This window comes from Bombina bombina, chromosome 1 (assembly GCF_027579735.1).
Source record: "Bombina bombina isolate aBomBom1 chromosome 1, aBomBom1.pri, whole genome shotgun sequence".
Classification (NCBI taxonomy): Eukaryota; Metazoa; Chordata; class Amphibia; order Anura; family Bombinatoridae; genus Bombina; species Bombina bombina.
The window spans coordinates 346,047,370-346,071,297 of NC_069499.1; the positions used below are offsets into that span (position 1 = coordinate 346,047,370).

The 23,928-nt window shown below is 39.3% G+C and overlaps 1 protein-coding gene across 1 annotated transcript in view; it reads right to left on the bottom strand.

Annotated features, from left to right (window-relative positions):
• The window catches only part of NHEJ1 (non-homologous end joining factor 1), a 533,071-nt gene that overhangs the window by 21,568 nt on the left and 487,575 nt on the right, over positions 1-23,928 (bottom strand). Inside the window, exons 6-7 of the mRNA XM_053698155.1 lie at positions 15,393-15,504; positions 12,799-12,914 (exon numbers count right to left, since the gene is read on the bottom strand). Coding sequence (XP_053554130.1) covers positions 12,799-12,914; positions 15,393-15,504 — 228 coding nt within the window. The remainder of the gene's footprint in view (positions 1-12,798; positions 12,915-15,392; positions 15,505-23,928) is intronic.

The window sequence follows — 23,928 nt, forward strand, 5'->3', positions numbered from 1 at the left end:
CCACAGTTGGAACTGGGTGTATCACTCCCATTTTTAACAGGTCTTCTACACAATGTAAGAATGCCTGTCTCTTTATTTGGTTTGAAGATAAGAGAGACATGTGGAACCTTCCCCTTGGGGGTAGTTCCTTGAATTCCAGAAGATAACCCTGAGAAACTATTTCTAGTGCCCAGGGATCCTGAACATCTCTTGCCCAAGCCTGAGCGAAGAGAGAGAGTCTGCCCCCTACTAGATCCGGTCCCGGATCGGGGGCTACTCCTTCATGCTGTTTTGGTAGCAGCAGCAGGCTTCTTGGCCTGCTTACCCTTGTTCCAGCCTTGCATCGCTTTCCAAGCTGGTTTGGTTTGCGAAGCATTACCCTCTTGTCTAGAGGCTGCAGAGTTGGAGGCCGGTCCGTTCCTGAAATTGCGAAAGGAACGAAAATGAGACTTATTCTTGGCCTTGAAAGGCCTATCTTGTGGGAGGGCATGGCCCTTACCCCCAGTGATGTTTGAGATAATCTCTTTCAATTCTGGCCCAAAAAGGGTTTTACCCTTGAAAGGGATATTAAGCAATTTTGTCTTGGAAGATACATCCGCTGACCAAGACTTTAGCCAGAGCGCTCTGCGCGCCACAATTGCAAACCCTGAATTTTTTTGCAGCTAATCTAGCTAACTGCAAAGCGGCATCTAAAATAAAGGAATTAGCTAACTTAAGTGCGTGAATTCTGTCCATAACCTCCTCATACGGAGTCTCTCTACTGAGCGACTTTTCTAGTTCCTCGAACCAGAACCACGCTGCTGTAGTGACAGGAATAATGCACGAAATAGGTTGCAGGAGGTAACCTTGCTGTACAAAAATCTTTTTAAGCAAACCCTCCAATTTTTTATCTATAGGATCTTTGAAAGCACAATTATCCTCGATAGGAATAGTAGTGCGCTTGGCTAGTGTAGAAACTGCCCCCTCGACCTTAGGGACTGTCTGCCATAAGTCCTTTCTGGGGTCGACCATAGGAAATAATTTCTTAAATATAGGAGGGGGGACAAAAGGTATGCCGGGCTTCTCCCACTCCTTATTCACTATGTCCGCCACCCGCTTGGGTATAGGAAAAGCGTCGGGGTGCACCGGAACCTCTAGGAACTTGTCCATCTTGCACAATTTTTCTGGAATGACCAGGTTGTCACAATCATCCAGAGTAGATAGGACCTCCTTAAGCAGTGCGCGGAGATGCTCTAACTTAAATTTAAATGTCACAACATCAGGTTCTACCTGAATCAGAAATTTCCCCATCTGACAAAACCTCCCTCATGGCCACTTCAGATTGGTGTGAGGGTATGACAGAGCAATTATCATCAGCGCCCTCCTGCTCTACAGTGTTTAAAACAGAGCAATCGCGCTTTCTCTGAAATGCAGGCATTTTGGATAAAATATTTGCTATGGAGTTATCCATTACTGCCGTCAATTGTTGCATAGTAACAAGCATTGGCGCGCTAGAAGTACTAGGGGTCTCCTGCGTGGGCAAAACTGGTGTAGACACAGAAGGAGATGATGAAGAACTATGTCTACTCCCTTCATCTGATGAATCATCTTGGGCAACTTTACTATCTGTGGCAGTACTGTCCTTACTTTGTTTGGACGCTATGGCACAATTATCACACAATTTTGAAGGGGGAGACACATTGGCTTCCATACATACAGAACATAGTTTATCTGAAGGCACAGACATGTTAAACAGGCTTAAACTTGTCAATAAAATACAAAAACCGTTTTAAAACAAAACCGTTACTGTCTCTTTAAATTTTAAACCGGGCACACTTTTTTACTGAATATGTGAAAAACTATGAAGGAATTGTTCAATTTTAACCAAATTTTCACCACAGTGTCTTAAAGCATTCAAAGCATTGCACCACCCCAAATTTCAGACCTTTAACCCTTAAAATGACGAAACCGGAGCCGTTTACAGTTTTAAGCCCTCTACAGTCCCAGCTACAGCCTTTGCTGCGACTTTACCAAACCCAGGGGGGTATACGATACCAAATGAAGCCTTTCAGGAACCTTTTCAACTATTTCCAGACCCACACACATGCAGCTGCATGTCCTGCTCTCAAAAGTAACTGCGCAGTAATGGCGCGAAAATGAGGCTCTGCCTACTACATAGAAGGCCCTTCCTGACTGGGAAGGTGTCTAAACCAGTGCCTGACGTAAAAAAAACGTTCCCCAAAGTTATAAAGTGTGAATTTCAACATCAAGCTGTATAAAATGCCCAAATAAAGCAATCGATCTAGCCCATAAAAGTGTCTACCAGTTTTATAGCCCATATTAAGCCCTTTATTCTGTTTGAGACTAAGAAAATGGCTTACCGGTCCCCATGATGGGGAAAATGACAGCCTTCCAGCATTACACAGTCTTGTTAGAAATATGGCTAGTCATACCTTAAGCAGAAAAGTCTGCCAACTGTTTCCCCCAACTGAAGTTATCTCATCTCAACAGTCCTATGTGGAAACAGCAAACGATTTTAGTTACTGCTGCTAAAATCATATTCCTCTCACAAACAGAACTCTTCATCTTTTTCTGTTTCAGAGTAAATAGTACATACCAGCACTATTTTAAAATAACAAACTCTTGATAGTAGAATAAAAAACTACAACTAATCACCACATACTCTTCACCATCTCCGTGGAGATGCTGCTTGTTCAGCGGCAAAGAGAATGACTGGGGTGGGCGGAGCCTAGGAGGGACTATATGGACAGCTTTTGCTGTGCTCTTTGCCATTTCCTGTTGGGGAAGAGAATATTCCCACAAGTTATGGATGACGCCGTGGACCGGACACACCAATGTTGGAGAAAAGTGTTATGCGCCTTTAAATAATAAAAGCGAAAAAAAATTTCTGTTATCTCAAAAACAACGTTTGCAGCAATAAAAAATGTCCTTATGTGTCCAAATTAGCTTGACAATATTGCACCGCTTGTTTGGATATGTTATATAACAATTTATATCACATTTATCAGTTATATAAATTTTTTAACAATTCAGGCCCCTGCAGAGCTGTGGCGCCTACCTGCCCCCAGAGCACACTGAATCTGCTTAAGAAGCGATCCTTCGTTTACAACAATAACTTAGGCCCCACCGGAGCCTAGGACTCTGCTGCTAATCCGGATGAAGTACTGCGCGGCTGAGCGCGCAAAATTAGGCCCTGCCCACCATGGGCGTAACTCGAGCCGTCTCAAAAACCGCATGGGAAGTAAAATAACATGCTGATCACAAATAAAGTGTAAAAGCCATGAGCCCCTCTAACATATACCACAATAAAAGCGTTACTTCATGAAAAACTGCACTCTCTCAGGCCAGTTATAGTGATATAACAATGACAGCTCTTAGACAGCAACCGCATCTCCCAGCGTCTAGCCCATACTGAATACATATAAGTGAAACATAGCAATCAATATAAAAGGGAATTCCAGGTCCACCATTTTACATATAGTGCCTATTAATTACCCCTCCCCAGATAGGGAATAATGTCAGCCTGTTCTGATGTATCAAGTCTCCCCAGAAACAAATGACTGAACATACCTCAATGCTGCTTGTAGCATGACACAGTTCTCCACACTGAAGATATTTCTTTACACTACCTTCAACTGCTCTGTGGAAACCAGCAGGATATTAGATAATGTTTGCTAAGATCATCAACATCAGGGCAGAAAAATAAGATGTCTCCACTCTTCTTAGGAATTAAGTGGCTGACGATTTCTTCCCTGAGAAAAATAGTACTCACTGGCACCATTTTAAAATAAAAAACTTCTTGATTGAAGAATCTAAACTAACACCTCAATTTACCTCTTCCTATCACTAACACAGGCAAAGAGAATGACTGGAGTGGGAGGGAAGGGAGGAGCTATATATACAGCTCTGCTGTGGTGCTCTTTGCCACTTCCTGCTGACCAGGAGGCGTAAACCCATAAGTAAGGATAAAATCCGTGGACTCGTCATATCTTGTAAAAGAAAGCTCCTTTATTTATTTCACTCGATCGTCGTTTTTAGCTGCTACAGCAGCCCACGGCTAAAAAAATTTTGCGAAGAGGTGACGTTTTCACCTCTTAGCCAATAGCCGTGTGGTAAATCCGACTCCCATGGGCACCAAGCTGGATTTACCGCACGGCTATTGGCAAAGATTTTTTTTAGCCATGGGCTGCTTTAGCAGCTAAAAACGGTGATCGATTGAAACAAATAAAAAAGCTTTCTACATGAAGTATCTTATACTTCATGAATGAAAGTCCCCTTTATTTGTTTCAATAGTCAATCCTAGCGTTTGTAATCCCTAGGATTGACTTTCACCTTAACAATCACAACATTTATGTTATGATTAAAATGTATCATAGCCACTTTAATTAATTTGTATCTTCCATTTATTATTATTTATTTAACCCTAAAATTAATAAATATTTTTGTGTACTTACACAACAGTTACAATTTCACTTTAAGCAAGCACATTATCTCACAATTTTATACTTTTTAATATAATAATTATTATTCTGTCTTTCATATTTCAGGTAAATAGTAAATTATTTTTTCAAATAACACATCTATACTATAATCGCGTTTGTAACTCATCCGTTGCCAGTTGCGCACACATCTTCAAAGGAATGTTGGCTGCGCGAGGCAGCCAAAAGAAAGTTGGCTGCGCGTGCAGCCAAAAAAATCCACCTGGATGCAACAAAGCTGCAGCCATTTTTAGAATCCACCTGGATGCAGCGTAGGCAAACGAAGCCTTAAAAAAACAAACAAACAAAAAATAAACACGCAACCACCCGCACAAAACAACGAAAAAAACGCGTAAACCGCCAGTAAGAAATAAAAAATAAGCATAACCGCCCGCACGAAGTATAACAAAAAAAACTAACCTCACGCAAGAAGTATTAACAAACACTGAAACCACCAACATCGCAAAATAATTAATTAACCCCTAATCCGCAAATTACATAATTAAAATATTAACCCCCTAAACCGCCAACCCCCCACATCGCAATAAACCTAATTAACCTATTAACCCCTAAACTGCCAACCCCCCACATCGCAATAAACGTAATTAACCTATTAACCCCTAAACTGCCAACCCCCCACATAGCAATAAACCTAATTAACCTATATACTCCTAAACCGCAAACCCCCCACAACGGAAATAACTAATTTAATTACTAAGCACCGTAACCTAACACCCCCTAAATTAACCCCAATAAAACCTAACATTAAATTACAAAAAAAATAATCTAAAATTAAATAAACAAAATTATCAAAAATAAAAAAAATTAAACCTAATCCCTATGAAAATAAAAAACCCCCACCAAAATAAAAACACCCCCTAATCTAAACTAAACTACCAATAGCCCTTAAAAGGGCCTTTTGTAGGGCATTACCCTAAGTTAAACAGCTCCTTTACATTTAAAAAATACTAAGTCCCCCCTAACAGTAAAAACCCCCCACCCACCAAACCCCCCAAAATAAAAAAAACTAACACTAAAAAAACTAAACTACCCATTGCCTCTAAAGGGGCATTTGTATTTGCATTGCCCTTAAAAGTTCATTCAGCTCTTTTGCTGCCCTTAAAAGGGCAATCAGCTCTTTTACAGCCTATTAAATCCCTAATCTTAAAAATAAAAAAAATAAAAAAATAAATAAAAATCCTAAAACTAAGCCCCAAATAGGTACTCACCGCTCCTTAAGTCCGGCGGAGGTCTTCTTCCAGGTGGCTCCATCATCTTCTATCTTCATCCGGAGCTTGCTTCCTCGATGCACGGATCCTCAGCGACGGTCTTCAGCAGCATGGAAGCTCCTCTTCATTCAATCGTCCGTCGCACACTGAAGATTGAATGCAAGGTACCCCATATTTATTGGGGTACCTTGCTTTCCTATTGGCTGAAAATTTAAAATCAGCCAATAGGATGAGAGCTACTGAAATCTTATTGGCTGATTTGAACAGCCAATAGGATTTCAGTAGCTCTAATTCTAGTGGCTGATTTCAAAATTTCAGCCAATAGGAATGCAAGTTACCCCAAATTGAATGCGGTACCTTGCATTCAATTTTCAGTGTACGCCGGAGATCGGATGAAGAGGAGCCTCTACGCCGATGAGGATCTTTGCTGCTGAAGGCTGCCACTGAGGACCGCCGCTCCGGATCCGTGCCTTGGGGAAGAGCGCTCAGCACCTCTGCTCTGGATGAAGATAGAAGATAATGGAGCCGTCTGGAAGAAAACCTTCACCGCCGAACTTCAGGAACCGTGAGTACCTATTTGGGGCTTAGTATTAGGATTTTGTTTTACAATCTAACACTGCTTTGTCCTGATGAAAAACCAAATATTGAGGCTCAAAAGAAAGAGCAGATAATTTGGATTCTCTCCTAGATAAAGAAATGGCTAGCAAAAAACACTAAATTCAAACTCCATGGAGAAGAAATAGGTTTAATAACAGGTCTTATTCTAACCAAGGCCTGAATATCAGGAAGCTGAACCAGTTTCCAATGCAATAGAACAGAGAAAGCAGAAATATGACCCTTAAGGTTACTGAACGCTAAGTCTTTGTCTAGACCATCTTGAAGGAATTGTAAAATACGAGGAATTCTAACCGAATGCTACATATATCCTCAATCACCAATAAAGGTACACTTTCCACACCTTGTGGTAAATCCTTCTAGTAACAGGCTTACAAGCATGCATTTAAAGGGACAGTCTACACCAGAATATTTATTATTTTAATAGATAATCCCTTTATTAGCCATTCCCTAGTTTTGCATAACCAGTACAGTTATATTAATACACTTTTTACCTCTGTGATTATCTTTTATCTAAGCCTCTACAAACTGCCCCTTATTTCAGTTCTTTTGACAGACTTGCATTTTAGCCAATCAGTGCTGGCTCCTAGAAACTCCAGGTACGTGAGCACAGTGTTATCTATATGAAACACATGAACTAACACTCTCTAGTGGTGAAAAAATTTGAAAATGCCCTGAGCTAAGAGGCGGCCTTCAAGCGTTTAGAAATTAGCATATGAACCTCCTAGATTTAGCTTTCAACTAAGAATACCAAGAGAACAAACCGAAATTGGTGATAGAAGTAAATGGGAAAATTGTTTAAAATTACATGCCTTATCTGAATAACGAAAGTTTGTTTTGGACTAGACTGTCCCTTTAAGTTTCCAACACAGAGTCAGAAAAGCCTCTTTGAAAGAGAAGTGTTCAATCTCTAAACTGTTAAATTGAGAGATTGAAGGTTTTGATAAAATGGCCCTTAAAGGGACACTGAACCCAAATTTTTTCTTTCGTGATTCAGATAGAGCATGCAATTTTAAGCAACTTTTTAATTTACTCCTATTATCATTTTTTCTTCGTTCTCTTGCTATCTTTATTTGAAAAAGAAGGCATCTAGGATTTTTTGGGTTCAGAACTCTGGACAGCACTTTTTTATTGGTGGATGAATTTATCCACCAATCAGGAAGAACAACCCAGATTGTTCACCAAAAATGGGCCGGTATCTAAACTTACATTCTTGCATTTCAAATAAAGATACCAAGAGAATGAAGAAAATTTGATAATAGGAGTAAACTAGAAAGTTGCTTAAAATATCATTCTCTATCTGAATCACAATAGAAAAAATGTGGGTTCAGTGTCCCTTTAAGATAGTACATTCAGATATTGAGAAGAAGCCACGAAGGAGAGATGGACATCTGAACTAGATTTGCATACCACGTCCTGAGTGGCCACGCAGGAGCTATCAATATTACATGAATCTTTTTCCTGATTGATCCGAGCAATCAATCGTGGAAGAAGCACAATTGGTGGAAACAGATAAACTAGATTGTAAAAGTGTATCAGTTCCACTTATGGATCTCTGGGCCTCGGTCCGTATCTGGGGAGTTTGTGGTTTAGATGCAATGCTATTAAGTCTATTTCTGACAGACCCCAGTGACGTACCAAGTGTTAGAAAATCTTCTGGTTGAAAGACCATTCCTGAGACCTTCAAGAGCTCCAGACCACTCCCCAACCTGATAAACTGGTGTCCGTGGTGATTATCTCCCATGATGGATGCAGGAAAACATCCCCTGGGAAACCGGAGTGGGGGATATCCACCAAGACAGATAATGCTTGACTAACTGTTTCAAATGAATTAACTGAGACTGATTGGAGTGATCGTCATTCCACTGCTTTAGAATGCTTAGTTGTAGTGAACGTAAATTAAATCTTGCCAACGGGATGGCATCTGATGGCATCTGAGTAAGCGAACAATTGCCACATTTACTTACCAGCCATGACTGCGTACAAACCAAAGTAGCTACTCTGTATGAGCAGTCGCCAAGGGTAAAAACGGAGCGTGAACCACAATACCATCCAGGTAGGGAACTGCTATTCCCTGAGCCCTGATAACAAAGAGAAGTGCCCCCAGGACCTTTTTCAAGATCCTGGGAGCTGAAGCAAGAACGAAAGAAAATGCTACACACTGGTAGTGTCTGTGTAGGAAAGAAAAACATAAGAATTGGTTATATTCCTTGTGAATAGGAATGTGCAGATATGCATCCTTCAAGTCTGTAGTTGTCATAAATTGTTCCTGAAGGACTAGCAGAATAGATTGAATAGTTTCCATCTTGAATGAAGGAACCCATATAAAATTGAAAAGAGTTTTCAGATCCAGAATGGGTCTGAATGTACCCTCCTTCTTTGGTACAATAAACAGATTGGAATAGAAGCCCATCCCAGATCTGCCGCCAGGACTGGGACTATAACTCCCATGGCTTCCAGATCCTGCACACACTGAAGGAAAGACTCTCTCTTTTCTTGTCTCACTGAGAGATGGGACAGAATAAACCTTCCCTGAAGGGGCGGAGACGAAAACATATTCTGTATCCCTGGAAAATAATTTTCATTACTCAGGGACCCTAAACAGCCTATGACCAGGTCCTTTGAAAAAGGCTTAACCTGCCCCCAACCAGCAATGAATCTGGATCGGGGGCCGCACCTTCATGTGGATTTAGTATAAGGAGACTTCTTGTTTTCCATGGACTTATTGCAGACAGGATTTGGCATCAAGGTGGATTTGGCAGAATCTGACTTCTGTAAGGAAGATGATTTTTGGTTCCTTAATTGGCGCAAGGAATGAAAACGTTTTCATATTTATTCTTAGGCCTAAAATTTTTAATTATGTGGCAAAAAAAAATTCCTCACCACCAGTAACAGTTTAAATAATAAAGTCTAAACCAGGACTGAACAGATTTTTTTCCTTTAAAGACTAAGGTCAAAAGTCTGGACTTCAACACCATGTCAGCAGACCACAACTTCAAACACAGAGCCCATCTGGCAAGGAAAGCTAAAGCTGTATTTTTTGCATTGAGGCATATAATATGAAAAATTTAATCACAATTTGCCAATCGTAAGCAATGAATGAATATCATCTAAGCATGATTCTTATGAAACTAATTCAGATAATGAATCACACTAAAAAGATGCTGCTCCTGCAACACCAGCTATGGCTACTGCTGGTTGAAATACTATTCCCCCTTGTAGAAAATCCTTCGTAAGAAAACTTTCTTGCATTTTAAACAACTTTCCAGTTTAGTTTTATCATCAACTTTGCTTTGTTTTTTTGGTATTCTTTGTTGAAAGCTAAACCTAGGTAGGCTAATATGCTAATATCTTATCTCAGTGAATTCTGACAGTTTTTTCACAGTTAGTCAGTGCTAGTTCATGTGGATAACATCGTGCTCACTCCCATGGAGTTACTTAGGAGTCAGCACTTAGTGGCTAAAATGCAAGTCTGTAAAAAGAACAGAAATAAGGGGGCAGTCTGCAGAGGCTTAGACATAAGGTAATCACAGAGGTAAAAAATATATTAATATCACCATGTTGGTTATGCAAAATTGGGTAATAAAGGGATTATCTGTCCATAACAATTCTGGAGTAGACTGTCCCTTTAAAGGGACAGTCTACACCTAAAACAACGTTACCCCATAGTTACGATCTCATGATTACAATTATATCGATACCCTGGACCCCTATTATCATGTATCCGCTTACCCACTTTTTCAGAAAAATAGTTTTTATTCCTTGATTCAAACAAGGCTGTTTAACTCCTCCCATTAGCTTCTCCTCCTGTCTTCTCGAGTCCTGATCTTTCCCTATAACACTCGTGCACGGACTAAACAGTGACCTGATTAGACCCTAATACGCATGCGCAATTATCCTCAGCTCAAAACCGGAAGTCAGTAATTATCTCTGCACACACAGAACGGGTAACTCTTTTTTTCTTTCCCTCTGCAGAAGTAAACTAAAGCCGCATTGCTAAATAATAGGTAAATAAAAGTTAATTAAATGCGATAAACTAATCTTGTTAGTTTGCAGACTGTGTACGAATACTTACAATAAATAAACACTGGTACTTCTGTGAATTCATAGCGGTAAAAAGATAGATCGAAACTTTGGTTCCGGATACTTGGTTCCCAGTTACGTTGCGCATGCGCGAAGCAATGAATGCGCGATACAGTTTTTTAATCGGTGATCAGTTTTTTATTGGACGGTGCAAACTAAGAGAGTGGGTGACGTATTGTGTGGGCGGATCGGAGCGGCCATTTCTAACAGTCAGAATCTAACTTTTCATGGAGAATAACTCTGGATGTGTACAAGTCTCGATATGGTTGCAGGGGTGAGCAAACAAAATCTGAACATTATCTAACAGATGGATTAAGGTTGTTTTAGGTGTAGACTGTCCCTTTAAGTTAAAAATATTTACAATATAAATAACATATTCCTGTAAGGGAAGAACATTGGAATGTGAAATATGTACAATATATATATATACAGGAAAACACATATACATAAATGCATATGTACACACACATAAATATATACACATATTTAGACATGTATATGTATGTATATATACAATATAGCCTTGTCCTATACTATACCTTGTCCTATACTATATACCTTTGAACCCTTATAACTTTTTTTAATATTTATGTGACTAATTTTTTATCAGATAGTGTTTATATGAGTGTAACTGTAATTTTAAATGCAATGTCTTCAGTCGTACTAATCTGACAATTGTAAAATTCAATTGCACTCTTGCAATTGCGTTTACTTTCGACTTAAACGAGCGCTATTTCCAACATGCGCAAAAAGATATCACTCAAACGCAAAAGTTAGCGAGCAACTTGTAATCTAGCCCTATATTGGAAAAATATTATCAAAGTATTTCCAAGGATAATATATATTTTAAATATTGCCATTATTTCCCTTTAACTGCATATTAGCATTGCAAAATATTGGCGTCATTAACTGCAACTAATGTAAGTAAATTTTAATCCTCATAAATATAGAGAAAATGCAGCAGAGCATACAGACAAGATCATTAAAGGGACAGACTACTCCAGCATTTTTATTATTTAAAAAGATAGATAATCTCTTTACTACCCATTCCCCAGTTTTGCATATCCAACACAGTTATATTAATACATTTTTTACCTCTGTGATTACCTTGTATCTAAGGCTCTGCAGACTGCCCCCTTACTTCAGTTCTTTTGACAGACTTGCATTTTAGCCGATCAGTGCTGACTCATAAATAACTCCACGGGAGTGAGCACAATGTTTATCTATATGGCATATACGTGAATTAGTGCTGTAATAAATGTCAAAATGCTTTGAGATATGAGCCTTCAAGGGCATAAAAATTAGCACATGAGCGTTCCTAAGTTTAGCTTTCAACAAATAATACGAAAAGAACAAAGCAAATGTTATGATAAAAGTAAATTGGGAAGATGTTTAAAATGACATGCCCTATTTGAATCATGAAAGTTTAATTTTGACTAGACTGTCCCTTTAATAAAATAAAGCATTAAATGCACCCAGCTACATATAACATTAAATAAGGTAATGTATCTTATTGCTTCACATAAAGTTTTCCCGCCTTATAAATTTCACCACAATTTATTATCTTAATTTCCCAGCAGAAACCTAAAATCAGGCACTAGTTCCAATTAGAGTAGGCTGATCTCGGGCTGAGCTGTGGAAGATTTGCTTACTTCCACTCAACAACTTTCTGCTGATCACAGTGACCTTGACGAGCCCAATGGAGTGAGCTCAGGCAGTCACGGGACAGGATTGGGAAGGAGATGAAAGGATCCTTTGGGTCATTGTGTCCCAGGTCTGTTCTGTTGGTGATCAGTAGTGCACAGAGCCAAAGCATCACAGCTTTGTACCGCTATTGGTATTTCCCATACCTAAATGCAATTTGAACGTTATACAAAAACAATTACACACTGGTCATATAGAACATAAACAACTAAATATTTAGCATCACCAGCCATAAGAAATGATGTGTTTATACTTACAGATCTCGATAAACACAGTAAGAGGTTCTAGTTTCATTGTGTTATTTGACTGCATGCAGCAAATAAATATTTCCTTTGAACAAGAATGAATATTGTGTTTTATAGATAGAGTAAAACAGAAAGAAGATATTGCTACATTACTTAACTTAGTTAAATAATGGACAGACATCAAGGCTTCTTGAAGGTCGTACACAGCTGAGCAAATCCACAATTTCAGATTGAAGTTTTGTAATATTTGATCATAAAACTTGGCCCTACCCAACAGCAAAACAATACAGGACATTGTCTCAAAATCCAGTTGCATCACTTGGGTGAGTTACTTCCTGATGATTAACCAGCTTTTTGCTTAGTTACAGTGATATCTCCACTTAATGGATATGTGGGCCGTATGTATTTAACTGATTCTGTCTCTTATTCACATTATATACTTAACTAAGACTGTGCTTTACTCACTTGGGATATGTTTTGGCTGACATCTACCGCTGACTCTTGCGTTGGTAAGGGTTCTTCTCTGCGTGTTGCACTATCTTCTATAACAGGCTCATTTGCAGGAGGATTCTCACTTAAACCTGAAAAACACACAAAAACAAAGCAGCTTTATAAAAATTTATATTAACCCACTCATTTTTTTAAGGATGAAGTTGGAGATGGCCAAAAGTTGATTTGAACGTATTCTTCAAAAGCATTTCGTCTGGCCCTCTGCTCTTTCAAACTAAATACTACATGTGCCTGAAAAGAGATGGATTTTCACTCCATTGATCTTATATTTCCGTCAATCCTCTTATTTTGTGAAGTGCAGTGTTGCTGCTATTTAAAAAAAATATAGAATCAAGAAATTAACATGGCAGTCTACAAAATTAATGTTTATACTTTAAAACAGCCTGATCCAAGGGATTTAATTAGTGACATGCAACTAATTTCCTCTCAAGGGCCAGATTAGTGGCTCCCTAAATCCCAAAGGGACCACAAATGGAACGCCTATGTTAGAAGCACATCAAAAGTATTACAACCAACTATGGGCGTGTATTTGAGTAACTTTTGAGGAGAAGGGGGCGATTTACAAAGACAGGAGGTGCTTTATGCTTACAAATTAACATTGCACTGCTATTGTAAAAAAAGTAATGTTAAATACCAACTCAATTTTCTTGCAGTATAAAATGAGAATTATACTTTAAATCTTGTTACCATTTTTTTTAATAATAAACCATTGTTTAGCTTTATTGTATATATAAATATTGAAAAATCACTGCTCACTATATAGTATATTTAAACCATTACTATGTGCCTCTTTAATTTACAAAATATGCACTGCATTATTTCATTGTTGATTAACAAGGGAAATGCAGAAATGTTTCACTGGTCGGAATACTCAGCCCGATCACTTTAGTTTACCAGTGGTATGCAAAATGAACCAATAATAAATGCTGTGTTTTTTATTATAATAAACACACTCTCCAGTACACCTCCATGTTTCACCGTAATGTCAGATTGTCAAGGTGATTAACGAACATAAATAAAAACAAGCGACCACTGAGGTTGTACAAAAATTTATTAAAACGTCATTCATTAGCAACAATCAATTAAAAAATAGCAGGGAGATGAAAAATAATTAAAGGTATTGAAAGGTCTAAAATGAAGTGTGCATGGGTGCATGGGTGCATTTAAATTTTCTATAGAAGCGTTTTTGCAATATACTTTAGCAAAATAATTCTTGTAGTAAGTAATAATAAGTTATTATTGTTTTTCAACTGCATATGCACATATGCTGTGAGGGCCCATGCACCAGTATTCAAGCCCAGAGAGCTGGCTGTAGTGTGTTTTGTGTCTGTGAAGACCTAATATGTGTCATATAAGTCACTGCTGACTCTATGAGAAGGTGTGGTGTTTGAATACTGGTGCAGGGCTCTCACAAAATATGTGTGTATGCTGAAAAACAGTAATAATTTTTACTAGAAGCATTTTTGCTAATGGATGTATATTGCAAAAATGTTTGTATTTAAAAATGAAACGCACCCATGCACATTAATTTTTGACCTTTGTATCCATTTAAAGGGACATAATACTCATATGCTAAATCACTTGAAATTGATGCAGCATAATTGTAAAAAGCTGACAGGAAAATATCACCTGAACATCTCTATGTAAAAAAGCAAAATATTTTACCTCACAATTTCCTCAGCTCACCAGAGTAAGTGTTCTGTAAAAAGTTATCTTTCAGTTACTAAACCAGCTGCAGGTAAAAAAAAAAAGAAGGAAGAAATGAACAGCAGCCAATCAGCATCAGCAGTGCTGAGGTCATGAACTGTTTTACTGTAATCTAATGAAATTTCATAGTAAACTTCCTTAAACTGAATAGGGAAATAACATGAGTGTGCATGAAGCACGCTCCCTTGCAAGTCCCGTGACTGCTTAATGTCCTTAAATAGATACTAAACCCATTTTTTTTCTTTCATGATTCAGATAGAGCATGCAATTTTAAGCAACTAAATTATTCCTATTATCAAATTTTCTTTGTTCTCTTGCTATCTTTATTTTAAAAAGAAGGCATCTAAGCTAAGGAGCCAGCACATTTTTGGTTTAGTACCCTGGGCAGCACTTGTTGATTGGTGGGAACATTTAGCCACCAATCAGCAAGCACAACCCAGGTTGTGAACCAAAAATGGGCTGGCTTCTAAACTAACATTCTTGCTTTTCAAATAAAGATATTAAGAGAATGAAGAAAAATTGATAATAGGAGTAAATTAGAAAGTTGCTTAAAATTGCATGATCTATCCGAATCATGAAAGAAAAAGTTTGGGTTCAGTGTCCCTTTAACAACATTTTGAGGTAAAATATCTTTATTTTTTTACATAGAGATGTTCAGGTGATATTTTCTAGTCAGCTTTATACAGCTATGCTGCATTACTTTCAAGTGTTTCAACATTTAGGTATCATGTCCCTTTAACAAACACCCTTGCTAGATATTTAAATAATCACAAAGCATGTAAGTGAACAAGTGCAACTGACACTCACATTTAACCCTCATTTTAACACATATTTCATCTTACCTGAACCACCAGGACTATCCCGCACTGGGAGTGTAGTTACAGCTTTGTATAACATCTGCAGCCGGTCACTGAAGCACATAATTGTCTTGGAGTTGCTAGGATCCTTAAGGTTCTGTGGTTAACAAACACAAATTGGATAGTTCTTCAAAGTCTGGATCAAAATCTTTAAAATTATGAGTGAATTATTTTTTATGCATCAAAATCACAGAAATTTCTACTGCCTGAGGAAAATTGTGAAGAGTCAAAATTACGAGTTTACTTTCCTGAAACAGTTTGTTTACTTGCTGAATAGTAAGATACATAAATTATAAACAAATTAATTGCCAAAACTTTGTGACTAGTGAAACCCCACAATTTAAAGGGGCAAATCACAGCATTCGTCTACACAAACATTTTAACAATAAAGATGAACACAATGGACACCAATAAGACAAACACAATAATTTAATTATCAACCATTACTAAGTTTAAAGGAATATAAACATCTAGAAATAGCTTTCCATTGTGCACTAATAAACAAATCCCTAAGGCGATAGGTTAAGTAAAAAATAATCTTGCATGTTTTTTAAATGACCATTAAATACAGTAGAATTGCCTAAACAACAGATGCACAATATCAAGACAATTCAATAGAACTTACTCTGCATTTCTAATGAGCAGAATACTTTTTTCCCTCAAAAATTGCTTTTATTTCCTACCCCTTGAGTCATGTGACAGCCATTAGCCAATCACAAACTGCATATACATATACACTGTGAACATTTGTACATGCTCAGTAAAAGCTGGTTCCTCAAAGTGTGAATATAAAAAAGATTAAAAACACTTTTACATTCACTTCTAAATTCAAATGTACTTTGTTCTCTTGTTATCCTTTGTTGAGAAAGGTTATGTACATATCCTACACTACTGGGAGCCTGCAGGTGATTAGCGACTAGTGTGTTCAGCTAGCTCTCAGTAGTGCATTACTGCTCTGGAGCTCACTTTAACTATGGTTTTAATCCTATTGCAGGAGTTAAACACACTGTTATATACAATCAATAGTACAAAAACCATTTCTTTTTTTGCCCTGTTATATCGCTTTAATTTTATTGCACTAATGCTTGAATAGAACTATGTTTTTATGCCTTGCCTAGTTATGATGCCACTTGTTATTCTCTCAACAACTCGTAATGAAAATGAGTCCTAAACTGAACAAGGGCACTTAGCCAATCATGGACAGCATGTATGTATAACTGCCAATCACTGGCCGAGTTAAACATACTCAAGAAGCTTTTCAGGGGTTTATGCTTGGAGTGCTTTAAAATCCCTACAAATTTTGCTAATAACATTTTGGGCACTTATATAGGATTTATTTTTATGTACATTGTTATGTCTGTAACTACTGACATGTACTTTTCTAACTGTTGATCCTGATTTTCTTATTTAAATCCCCATTTTTATCCTTTTACCTTTCATTGTCCTGGGAAGATGCCAAAGGCATTTAAAAATGAATACCTAGTAATTGTATAGGTTAATACAATATACAATAAGAAAAATTAGCACAATGACACAGGAACACAACCAGTACGTGTGTCTTATATATGATACAATTTACCCCTGCCCTTTCCTGTTGGTGTAAAAAATTAATAAAAATAGAAGTATGCTTACCTGATAAATTAATTTCTTTCATGATAGTGAGAGTCCACGAGACATCACATGTGGGAATTACATTCCAGTCCACTAGGAGGAGGCAAAAATACCCAACAACTTAAATTCCTCCCACTTATTCTAAACCCTAAATCATACTTATAACCAAGTGGATGGTAAAAACAAAAAAGCAGGAAAGACAAAGTGGGACAAATGAAGGGCAAAACAAGTACTGCCTGCAAATGTTCAAAGGAAAGGGCAGGACTCGTGGACTTTGTTCACTTGTTATCCTTTGTTGAGAAAGGCTATGTACATATCCTACACTACTGGGAGCCTGCAGGTGATTAGTGACTAGTGTGTTCAGCTAGCTCTCAGTAGTGCATTACTGCTCTGGAGCTCACTTTAACTATGGTTTTAATCCTATTGCAGGAGTTAAACACACTGTTATATACAATCAATAGTACAAAAACCATTTCTTTTTTTGCCCTGTTATATCGCTTTAATTTTATTGCACTAATGCTTGAATAGAACTATGTTTTTATGCCTTGCCTAGTTATGATGCCACTTGTTATTCTCTCAACAACTCGTAATGAAAATGAGTCCTAAACTGAACAAGGGCACTTAGCCAATCATGGACAGCATGTATGTATAACTGCCAATCACTGGCCGAGTTAAACATACTCAAGAAGCTTTTCAGGGGTCTATGCTTGGAGTGCTTTAAATTCCCTACAAATTTTGCTAATAACATTTTGGGCACTTATATTCCTCCCACTTATTCTAAACCCTAAATCATACTTATAACCAAGTGGATGGTAAAAACAAAAAAGCAGGAAAGACAAAGTGGGACAAATGAAGGGCAAAACAAATACTGCCTGCAAATGTTCAAAGGAAAGGGCAGGACTCGTGGACTCTCACCAAAATAACTTGTCAGGTAAGCATGCATTTTGTTTTCTAGGTGAGAGCACATGAAGCATCACATGTGAGAATCTATACCCAAGCAGTGAAGTCCACAAAGCCACCATGTAATAGAGGAGGAGAAAAAGTTAAGGCAGGGTCATTACTGACCAGGCACTACAGCTTGCAGAACTTTCTAGCCAAAAGCAGCCTATGAAGAGGCATACAAATCAAAGTCATAAAACTTTGAGAAATTATGCAAAAAGGACCAAGTAGCTTCCTTACAAACCTGTTAGCAACACAAATGGAGGAAAGATGTTAATTAGGTTGACAACCAGGGAACAACTATAGCATCTGTTAGATCCACTTGAGGATCTTGAGACGTGACACAATATCGGGGCAGCTTGTGATACAGGTGAGAGGCCATGAGATCTAGCTCCTCTGGCACGCCCCAACATCTCACGATCTGGTTGAAAACATCCTGGTTCAGAGACTGGCAACTGAGAAAGTTTCCCAATTGTTTACACCCAGGATGTGGATAGCGGAGATTCTGCAATGGTAACATTTTGCCAAACTAGTAAATCTGGACACTTCCTTTATAGCTAGAGGACTGCAAGTTTCTCCTTGATTGATATAAGCCACTGCTGTGACACTGAATGACAAGAATCAAAGAAAAGATACCTCTCTGAGGTCGGGGCAACTCTGGAGAGCCCTGTAAATTATGCATTGTCCCAAAATGTTTATTCATAACCTCGCTTCCCAAGGAGACAACACTCCCTGCGTTCTCTGAGACCCCCAAATAGTACCCCCACCCTGCAAACTCACATCTGTGGTGATCACTGCCCACACTGGCTAAATGCTCCCAAATAAGGGATTGAGATAGATCCTCATTGTCCCCGTTCCACTAATGCAGCATATGCAAATGGAGAAGATGAAATGGGACTGCATCTGAGGCAGCAACCATGAGGCCCACAACTTCTATGCAATAAGCAACGGAAGGAAAAGCAGGCCTATTGCAACTTCAGTCTAAATTGGTCTCTGAGAGACAGACACATAGTCACTGAATTGATTGTAAACACCAGAAGAGAGACACAAGTCTGAGTAGTTAAGGAGCTCTTTGGAAGATTGATTTCCCAACCTTGACTGTGAAGCAGATGAAGAACCGATTGTGTGTGAGCCACAGCTAGATGAGGGTTGATATAATCGGCGGGGCATTTAAAAGTTGGCGTTCTCTTTCCAAAGGCATGTCACCTTTGATAAAGCTTAGGCAAAATGCATTAGGTGATGCGAGAGGGGGGCGGACATATTTCTTTCTTTCTCTCTGTGAATACTAATGCATCCAGGTCTGTGACTTTTATTATATATTTTACTCACATACTACCTGAGATTTGGAAGTGAATGATTTCAGTACTTATTATTAATGGTAAGTAAGCTCAACACATTTAATATGTATCTTAATACGCTTTTAGAAAGTACTTTCTAGTATAATGGTGCAGACCCAAAGTTACTGTATTTCATAAACTAGACACTATAGATATGAGAGTCTTAGTATAAAAGAAAGGGAACTCAGCACTATTTTCAAATATCAATCAATTTATTTATTGCATTATTAGACATTATTGAATAAGCTGAAAGATACATCCTGTCGTCATAGCAGGTATACACATATCTTATCACCTAAAAAAGTGCAGTTATAGGGAAATAGTACAATACCAAACATAAAAATAAAAGAAAAAATTTAAAAATAAAATAACATAATTTATGCTTACCTGATAATTTTTTTTTCTCTTGTGATGTATCGAGTCCACGGATTCTTGTGGAATATTCTCCTTCCCTACAGGAAGTGGCAAAGAGAGCACCCACAGCAGAGCTGTCTATATAGCTCCTCCCTTAGCTCCACCTCCCAGTCATTCGACCAAAGGCTAGGAAGAAGGAAGGGACAAGACAGGTACCTTAAACGGAAGACACCACTGCTTGTAGAACCTTTCTCCCAAAAATAGCCTCTGAAGAAGCAAAAGTATTGAATTTGTAAAATTTGGAAAAAGTAAGAAGCGAAGACCAAGTCGCCGCCTTACAAATCTGTTCAACAGAAGCCTCATTTTTAAAAGCCCATGTGGAAGCCAATGCTCTAGTAGAATGAGCAGTAATTCTTTCAGGAGGCTGCTGGCCAGCAGTCTCATAAGCCAAACGGATTATGCTTTTCAGCCAAAAGGAAAGAGAGGTAGCTGTAGCCTTTTGACCTTTCCGTTTACCAGAATAAACAACAAACAATGAAGATGTTTGACGGAAATCTTTAGTTGCTTGTAAGTAGAACTTTAAAGCACGAACCACATCAAGATTGTGCAACAGACGTTCCTTCTTTGATGAAGGATTAGGACATAGTGAAGGAACAACAATCTCCTGATTGATATTCCTATTAGAAACAACCTTAGGAAGAAACCCAGGTTTGGTACGCAAAACCACCTTATCTGCCTGGAAAACAAGGTAAGGTGAATCACACTGTAAAGCAGATAACTCAGAAACTCTTCGAGCCGAAGAGATAGCTACTAAAAACAAAACTTTCCAAGATAGAAGCTTAATATCTATGGAATGCATAGGTTCAAACGGAACCCCTTGAAGAACTTTAAGAACTAAGTTTAGGCTCCATCAGATCCAATTCTGGTGTGCCCCATAGCTAAGTCAGCTGGGTAAATACCTCCGGATGGAGCTCCCACTCCCCCGGATGAAAAGTCTGACGACTTAGGAAATCCGCCTCCCAGTGCTCTACTCCTGGGATATTGATTGCTGAGAGATGGCAAGAGTGATCCTCTGCCCATCGGATTATTTTGGTTACCTCAATCATCGCTAGAGAACTCCGTGTTCCTCCTTGATGATTGATATAAGCTACAGTCGTGATGTTGTCCGACTGAAATCTGATGAATTTAGCCACAGCAAGCTGGGGCCACGCCTGAAGCGCATTGAATATCGCTCTCAGTTCTAGAATGTTTATCGGGAGGAGAGTTTCCTCCTGAGACCATAAGCCCTGTGCTTTCAGGGAGTTCCAGACTGCACCCCAGCCTAACAGGTTGGCATCTGTCGTTACTATGAGCCACTCTGGCCTGCGGAAACACATTCCCTGAGACAGGTGGTCCTGAGAAGAGAATCTCTGGTCTCCAGATGTAGTTGAGGAGATAAATCTGCTTAATCCCCATTCCACTGTTTGAGCATGCATAGTTGCAGTGGTCTGAGGTGTAGGTGGGCAAAAGGGACTATGTCCATTGCCGCTACCATGAGTCCGATTACCTCCATGCACTGAGCCACTGATGGCCAGGGAATGGAATGAAGAGCTCGGCAAGTGGTTAAGAGTTTTGATTTTCTGACCTTCGTCAGAAATATTTTAATTTCTACCGAGTCTATCAGAGTCCCTAGGAAGGAAACTCTTGTGAGAGGGAAGAGAGAACTCTTTTTTATGTTCACCTTCCACCCGTGAGATCTCAGAAAAGCCAACACGATGTCCGTGTGAGACTTGGCTAGTTGGAAAGTCGACACCTGAATTAAGATGTCGTCTAGATAAGGCGCCACTGCTATGCCCCGCGGCCTTAGCACCGCCAAAAGGGACCCTAGCACTTTTGTGAAAATTCTGGGAGCCGTGGCCAACCCGAAGGGAAGGGCCACGAACTGGTAATGCCTGTCCAGAAAGGCAAATCTGAGGAATTGATGATGATCTCTGTGAATAGGGATGTGTAGTTTACGCATCCTTTAAGTCCACGGTAGTCATATATTGACCCTCCTGGATCAACGGTAGAATAGTCCGAATAGTCTCCATCTTGAATGATGGTACTCTGAGGAATTTGTTTAGAATTTTGAGATCCAAGATTGGTCTGAAAGTTCCCTCTTTTTTGGGAACCACAAACAGGTTTGAGTAAAACCCTAGCCCTTGTTCCGCTTTTGGAACTGGGTGGATTACTCCCATGGTATGTAGGTCTTCTACACAGCGTAAGAACGCCTCTCTCTTTGTCTGGTTTGCAGACAATTGAGAAATGTGACATCTCCTCCTTGGGGGAGAGTCTTTGAAGTCCAGAAGATATCCCTGGGACACAATTTTTAAGGCCCAGGAATCGTGAACATCTCGTGCCCAAGCCTGAGCGAAGAGAGAGAGTCTGCCCCCTACTAGATCCGGTCACGGATCGGGGGCTACCCCTTCATGCTGTCTTAGAGGCAGCTGCAGGCTTCTTGGCCTGTTTACCATTGTTCCAAGCCTGGTTAGGTCTCCATACTGACATGGATTGGGCAAAATTCCCCTCTTGCTTTGCAGCAGGGGAAGCTGAAGCGGGACCACCCTTGAAGTTCCGAAAGGAACGAAAATGATTTTGTTTGGTCCTCATTTTATTTGTTCTATCCTGAGGGAGGGCATGGCCTTTCCCTCCAGTGATGTCTGAAATAATCTCTTTCAGTTCAGGCCCGAATAGGGTCTTACCTTTGAAAGGGATGTTCAAAAGTTTAGATTTTGATGACACATCAGCAGACCAGGACTTAAGCCATAACGCCCTGCGTGCTAAAATGGCAAAACCTGAATTCTTTGCCGCTAATTTAGCCAGTTGGAAAGCGGCATCTGTAATGAAAGAATTAGCCAACTTAAGGGCCTTAATTCTGTCCATAATATCCTCTAATGGAGTCTCCATCTGAAGAGCCTCTTCTAGAGCCTCAAACCAGAAAGCAGCTGCAGTAGTTACAGGAACAATGCACACAATAGGTTGGAGAAGAAAACCTTGATGAACAAAAATTTTCTTCAGGAGACCCTCTAATTTTTTATCCATAGGATCTTTGAAAGCACAACTGTCTTCGATAGGTATAGTTGTACGCTTAGCCAGAGTAGAAATAGCACCCTCCACCTTAGGGACCGTCTGCCACGAGTCCCGCATGGTGTCAGACATGGGAAACATTTTCTTAAAAACAGGAGGGGGAGCGAACGGAATACCTGGTCTATCCCACTCCTTAGTAACAATATTCACAATCCTCTTAGGGACTGGAAAAAACATCAGTGTAAACAGGAACCTCTAAGTATTTGTCCATTTTACACAATTTCTCTGGGACCAGTATAGGGTCACAATCATCTAGAGTCGCTAATACCTCCCTGAGCAATAAGCGGAGGAGTTCAAGCTTAAATTTAAATGCCGTTATATCAGAATCTGTCTGAGGGAGCGTCTTTCCAGAATCAGAAATTTCTCCCTCAGATAACAAATCCCTTACCCCTACTTCAGAACATTGCGAGGGTATATCGGATAACAGAATTTATGCTTACCTGATAAATTACTTTCTCCAACGGTGTGTCCGGTCCACGGCGTCATCCTTACTTGTGGGATATTCTCTTCCCCAACAGGAAATGGCAAAGAGTCCCAGCAAAGCTGGTCACATGATCCCTCCTAGGCTCCGCCCACCCCAGTCATTCGACCGACGGACAGGAGGAAATATATATAGGAGAAACCATATGATACCGTGGTGACTGTAGTTAGAGAAAATAATTCATCAGACCTGATTAAAAAACCAGGGCGGGCCGTGGACCGGACACACCGTTGGAGAAAGTAATTTATCAGGTAAGCATAAATTCTGTTTTCTCCAACATTGGTGTGTCCGGTCCACGGCGTCATCCTTACTTGTGGGAACCAATACCAAAGCTTTAGGACACGGATGAAGGGAGGGAGCAAATCAGGTCACCTAAATGGAAGGCACCACGGCTTGCAAAACCTTTCTCCCAAAAATAGCCTCCGAAGAAGCAAAAGTATCAAATTTGTAAAATTTGGCAAAAGTGTGCAGTGAAGACTAAGTCGCTGCCTTACATATCTGGTCAACAGAAGCCTCGTTCTTGAAGGCCCATGTGGAAGCCACAGCCCTAGTGGAGTGAGCTGTGATTCTTTCAGGAGGCTGCCGTCCGGCAGTCTCATAAGCCAATCGGATAATGCTTTTAAGCCAAAAGGAAAGAGAGGTAGAAGTCGCTTTTTGACCTCTCCTTTTACCAGAATAAACAACAAACAAGGAA